A 6,505-nucleotide genomic window follows, 5' to 3' on the forward strand; every position below is an offset into this window, starting at 1 on the left:
TTTGTGAATTGCCGTGATGCCATCACTCTTTTATATATATAGATATAGATTCTTGACCTATATATAGTCCTTGGTACATCATCAAATGAATAGTCACATTGCTTCTGGAATATTATTATTATTATTATTATAGAATCATAGAATCATAGAATAGTAGAGTTGGAAGAGACCTTATGGGCCATCCAGTCCAACCCCCCGCTAAGAAGCAGGAAATCGCATTCAAAGCACCCCCGACAGATGGCCATCCAGCCTCTGCTTAAAAGCCTCCAAGGAAGGAGCCTCCACCACAGTCTGGGGAAGAGAGTTCCACTGTCGAACAGCCCTTCTCACAGTGAGGAAGTTCTTCCTGATGTTCAGGTGGAATCTCCTTTCCTGTAGTTTGAAGCCATTGTTCCATGTCCTAGTCTGCAGGGCAGCAGAAAACAAGCTTGCTCCCTCTTCCCTATGACTTCCCTTCACGTATTTGTACATGGCTATCATGTCTCCTCTCAGCCTTCTCTTCTGCAGGCTAAACATGCCCAGCTCTTTAAGCCGCTCCTCATAGGGCTTGTTCTCCAGACCCTTAATCATTTTAGTCGCCCTCCTCTGGACGCTTTCCAGCTTGTCAACATCTCCCTTCAACTGTGGTGCCCAAAATTGGACGCAGTGTGATTCCAGGTGTGGTCTGACCAAGGCAGAATAGAGGGGAGCATGACTTCGCTGGATCTAGATGCTATTCCCCTATTGATGCAGGCCAGAATCCCATTGGCTTTTTTAGCTGCTGCATCACATTGTTGGCTCATGTTTAACTTGTTCCCCACGAGGACTCCAAGGTCTTTTTTGCACACACTGCTGTCAAGCCAGGCGTCCCCCATTCTGTATCTTTGATTTCCATTTTTTCTGCCGAAGTGAAGTATCTTGCATTTGTCCCTGTTGAACTTCATTTTGTGAGTTTTGGCCCATCTCTCTAGTCTGTCAAGATCGTTTTGAATTCTGCTCCTGTCTTCTGGAGTGTTAGCTATCCCTCCCAGTTTGGTGTCGTCTGCAAACTTGAGGATCGTGCCTTCTAACCCTTCGTCTAAGTCGTTAATAAAGATGTTGAACAGAACCGGGCCCAGGACGGAGCCCTGCGGCACTCCACTCGTGACTTCTTTCCATGATGAAGACGACGCATTGGTGAGCACCCTTTGGGTTCGTTCGCTTAGCCAATTACAGATCCACTTAACTGTAGTTTTGTCTAGCCCACATTTTACTAGTTTGTTTGCCAGAAGGTCGTGGGGGACTTTGTCGAAGGCCTTACTGAAATCCAGGTACGCTACATCCACGGCATTCCCTGTATCAACCCAACTCGTAACTCTATCGAAAAAAGAGATCAGATTAGTCTGGCATGACTTGTTTTTGGTAAATCCGTGTTGACTGTTAGCAATGACCGCACTTGTTTCGAAGTGTTCGCAGACCACTTCCTTAATGATCTTTTCCAGAATTTTGCCTGGTATTGATGTGAGGCTGACCGGACGGTAATTGTTTGGGTCGTTCTTTTTTCCCTTCTTGAAGATAGGGACCACATTCGCCCTCCTCCAATCTGCTGGGACTTCTCCCGTTCTCCAAGAACTCTCGAAGATAATTGCCAGTGGTTCTGAAATAACTTCCGCTAGTTCCTTCAATACTCTTGGATGTATCTGATCTGGCCCTGGCGACTTGAATTCGTTTAGAGCGGCCAGATGTTCCTGGACAACTTGTTTCCCTATTTGGGGTTGGATTTCCCCCAATCCTTCGTCCATTCCATGTTGCTGAGGTTGAAGATGGCTTTCTTTTTCTGAGAAGACCGAGGCAAAGAAGGCATTGAGCAGTTCTGCCTTTCCCCTGTCCCCTGTCGCCATCACCCCATCTTCTCCTTGCAGTGGCCCTATCGCCTCCTTTTTCTTCCTTTTTCTACCAACGTAAGCAAAAAAGCCTTTTTTGTTGTTTTTTATGTCCCTGGCAAGCCTAAGCTCATTTTGCGTTTTAGCCTTGCGAACCTTTTCCCTACAGGTGTTGGCTATACGTTTGAATTCTTCTTTGGTGATTTCTCCCATTTTCCACTTTTTGTGCATGTCACTTTTGAGCTTTAGCTCAGTTAGAAGTTCTTTGGACATCCATTTTGGCTTCTTTGCACTTGTCTTATTTTTCTTCTTTGTTGGCACTGTTTGCATTTGCGCCTTGAGTATTTCACTTTTGAAAAACTCCCATCCATCCTTAACTCCCTTGTTTTTTAATATTGGCGTCCATGGAATGCCGCTCAGTAATTCCTTCATTTTTTGGAAGTCAGCTCTCTTAAAGTCCAGAATGCGTGTTTGACTTGTCTTAGTTTCAGCATTCCTTTGTATTGCAAACTGTAGGAGCACATGGTCACTTGCCCCTAAGGATCCAACCACTTCAACTGTATTGATCAGGTCTTCCACACTTGTTAAGATTAGATCAAGAGTTGCTGATCCCCTTGTTGCCTCTTCTACTTTCTGGACCATAAAATTGTCTGCAAGGCAAGTGAGGAATTTGTTGGACTTTGTACTTTTGGCTGAGTTTCCAGCAGATATCGGGATAATTGAAATCGCCCATGACTACTATATCTCTTCTTTGTGCCTGTTTGGTCAGCTGTTGACAGAAGGCTTCATCGAGTCCTTCATCCTGACTCGGAGGTCTGTAGTAGACACCCACGACAAGATTTTTTTGAGTCCCGGTTCCCTTGATTCTTATCCAGATGCTTTCAAGCTGGTTTCCCAGATTACAGTCTTGCATTTCTTCTGCAATGTAACTGTTTTGACATATAAAGCTACTCCCCCTCCTCTCCCCTTTGTTCTATTTCTGTGAAAGAGGTTATAGCCCTCAATGGCTACATTCCAGTGATGGGAGTCATCCCACCAGGTTTCAGTGATGCCTATGACATCGTATGTGTGGTGCTGTGCTAAGAATTGGAGTTCGTCTTGCTTATTTCCCATGCTCTGAGCATTGGTGTAAAGACATGTAAGCCCCTGTGACCTCCCCTTGAGCTGTTTATTTGGGATTATTGTGCTTTCCGTACTTGGTCCTTGCTGTGTTTTTGCAGCCCTTCGTTTAGCCCTGTGGTCATGGGTAATATAGTGTTCGCCAGGCTGTTGTTCCCCTCCCCCAGTGGATCTAGTTTAAAGTGCGCCTGATGAGGTTTGTGAGTCTGTGTGCAAAAAGATGTTTTTCTACTTGTGTGAGATGCACCCCATCACTTGCCAGTAGTCCATCCTCTTGGAAGAGTAGACCATGGTCAAGGAAGCCAAAATGCTCCTCTTGACACCATTTTCTGAGCCAGTTATTGACCTGTACTATTTTTCCGGCCCTTGTAGAGCTGTGTCCTACGACGGGGAGGAGGGATGAAAAGATCACATGTACATTATACAGTTTTAGCTTTGTTCCCAGAGCTCAAAAATCATTTGTGTTCTTTTGAAAAGTATGCCTAGCGGTGTCATTGGTACCTACATGAATCAACATAAGGTGGGGAGGGTGATGGGGCTTTAGGAGCCTGCTGAGCCTCTGAGTGATATGGTGTATTTTTGCCCCCGGGAGGCAGCATGTTTCTCGAGCCATCCCATCCGGTCTGGAAATGATGGCTTCTGTTCCTCTAAGGAGGGAGTCACCTACTACCAAGACCTGTTTCCTTTGAGGATTGACAGGGTCCCTTTTGTGCAAGACAGTGTGTATGTCCCCTGAAGAGTGTTCCTGTTGAAGTGACTCGTGTAGGTGTAAAGTGTTGTCCTCCTCCTCAACATCCCCAGTGCATTCATCAATGACAATCCATTGAGATACATCCGAGAGCCCATTACTCTCCCAAGGATGTTCCTGTAGCTCCTGGTCTACGATTGGGGATGGAGCATTTGCATGATTACATAAGTGTGAATGTGGTGATGCACTGTCCCCGTCAGGGCTATCCCCTGCGCATTGATCAAGGGTGGCCCACTGAGTGGTATCTAAGAAACTGTGGTCCTCCACAAGATGAGTTTCCTGATTGTATGTTAATGATGTAAGAATTTCAAATCTGTTGTGTAAATCCAGCTGAGCAGAGGAGGTCTGCGGAGGCTGCCGGGTCCTATGTCTCCTTCTATGGGTGACCTCCTTCCAAGCCTGAGGGTTGTCTACTGTGAGTTGATCTCCCCATAAGGTTCCTGATCATGGTCATGGTGGTGTTGGTGTGATGCAGGCTGCAGATCTACAGCAGAGTGTTGTGCAGTGTCCAAGAAGAGCTCGAGTGCCTGAATGTCCTTAAGGGTCTTAATACGGTGCTCGAGCTGTTGGATCCTCTGCTCCATCAGAGTCATCTGTTTGCATTTGGAGCAGATGTAGTTGACTAGTTTTTGTGTGAAAAAGCAGAACATGCCACAGCTGGTGCATGTGATGGGAATGTTTTGCTTTTGCTGCATCTCTTGGTGAGTGTGGCGGCCAAGTGGGATCTTTGTACAGTTAAGTAATATGCACGCACTTTATGTGCAGACTGCCCCTAACCTCCTCTTTGTGTATTTGTTTATGTTGTTTTGTTTCCTGTATGTACTGCAAAGGATAGTTAGTAAAAGTGTCTTTTTCGCGCGCACCATCAGGCGCGCGCGACACTGGCAAATGAAGCTTTCCCAGAAACTCAATTAACAGGGAACAATGCCTGCTGTTAATCAACTTAAGTACCTGGCTCTCTTTCAACACAACAGTCACACAGCAGTTAGACTTTGACCACAGGAGCCAAGCCCACACTCAGTTTAAAATCTTAGCCAAATCTTAGCCAAATCCTACCTGAAGCCAGGGAGCAAAAATGTCCTCCTGCTGCCTCTGCTTCTGCAAGAACCAATATTAATATTAGCGACATTTATATCTTGCCCTTCTCACCCCGAAGGGGACTCAGGGCGGTTTACAAGTATATATACTGTACATACAATATATTATATGACTATATTGCAATATTATTAGAAATATTACATGGAATATAAATATACAATTATAATAGTGAATTATAATTATTATTACATTGTATTACATCATAATATTATAACATAGCCATACAATAATATAACATAGACATACAACCTGGAAAACTCACAGCAACCCAGTGATTCCAGCCATGAAAGCCTTCGACAACACATAATCACATTAAAGTTTGCTTTCCAGAACTTTTGCTTCCTCCAGATGAAGAACGACTAATGCCAAAACTCATGTTTTCTTCTTCCTTCAGCATCAGCCATTTGCCGGCACCATGGTCAACGTACCCCCTCCGCTTTATAACCAAGTTGTCCTTCCTCGATGAATATTCAGATTGTGAACAGAAAGCTTCCTCAGCAGAGCCAAACTCAACTTGAGGAACATGGTTATGTTCAAAGAGGTTCTTGAGGACCAACTTCCTCCAAGAAGAGAGGACCTTCTCTCCATTCCATCACCAATAATAATAATAATTTAAAAAAATGAGCACGCAAAGATACTGTGGGACTTCCGAATCCAGATGGACAAAGTTCTGGAACACAACACACCAGACATCACAGTTGTGGAAAAGAAAAAGGTTTGGATCATTGATGTCGCCATCCCAGGTGACAGTCGCATTGACGAAAAACAACAGGAAAAACTCAGCCGCTATTAGGACCTCAAGATTGAACTTCAAAGACTCTGGCAGAAACCAGTGCAGGTGGTCCCAGTGGTGATCGGCACATTGGGTGCCGTGCCAAAAGATCTCAGCCGGCATTTGGAAACAATAGACATTGACAAAATTACGATCTGCCAACTGCAAAAGGCCACCCTGCTGGGATCTGCGCGCATCATCCGGAAATACATCACACAGTCCTAGACACTTGGGAAGTGTTCGACTTGTGGTTTTGTGATATGAAATCCAGCATATCTATCTTGTTTGCTGTGTCATAATAATAATAATAATAATAATAATAATAATAATAATAATAATACATATTCCTAAATGCTTGGGAAGTGTTCGACTTGTGATTTTGTGATACGAAATCCAGCATATCTATCTTGTTTGCTGTGTCATACAATAATAATAATATTATACTTTATTTATATTCCGTTCTATCTCTTTGAGGAGACTCAGAGTGGATTACAGGGTAGATATATGGCAAACGTTCAATGCCGTTATACAATTGACAACAAAGACAGTACATAAACAAAGGCAAGGCTTCCCTCTTTTTTCATCTCTGGCATCTGGAGACTGTACTCCACTCTGCCAAGTGCTGTTGTTCCATTTTCCACACCGATTCTGTGGTTGAATTGCCAGCATGTCTTCAGGGGCGCCTTTTTACCTTCCCCCTCCCACAGCAGTACCTATTTATCTACTCATATTGCTGTTTTCCAACTGCTAAGTAACCAGAAGCTAGGGCTGATGGCAGGAGATCTTCTGTAGCTGGCGACCCACTTCACTAGCCGCAGCCCCTTTAAAGGTACCTCAAAGATAAACTGCGATTTTCAGCCCTTTTTATGGTCTGAAAAAGCCTTCCCCGGCTTATAATTGGGTCAAGGTCAAGCCAGCAGCAGAGCC

At 44.4% G+C, this 6,505-nt stretch overlaps 1 protein-coding gene across 1 annotated transcript in view; it reads left to right on the plus strand.

Annotated features, from left to right (window-relative positions):
* The window catches only part of cd244 (CD244 molecule), a 42,443-nt gene extending 36,411 nt beyond the window's left edge, over positions 1 to 6,032 (plus strand). The window contains exon 8 of the mRNA XM_062965241.1: positions 5,201 to 6,032. Coding sequence (XP_062821311.1) covers positions 5,201 to 5,272 — 72 coding nt within the window. The 3' untranslated portion in view covers positions 5,273 to 6,032. The remainder of the gene's footprint in view (positions 1 to 5,200) is intronic.
* Positions 6,033 to 6,505: the final 473 nt, after the last annotated feature.

This window comes from Anolis carolinensis, unplaced genomic scaffold, assembly GCF_035594765.1.
Source record: "Anolis carolinensis isolate JA03-04 unplaced genomic scaffold, rAnoCar3.1.pri scaffold_14, whole genome shotgun sequence".
NCBI classification, from domain to species: domain Eukaryota; kingdom Metazoa; phylum Chordata; class Lepidosauria; order Squamata; family Dactyloidae; genus Anolis; species Anolis carolinensis.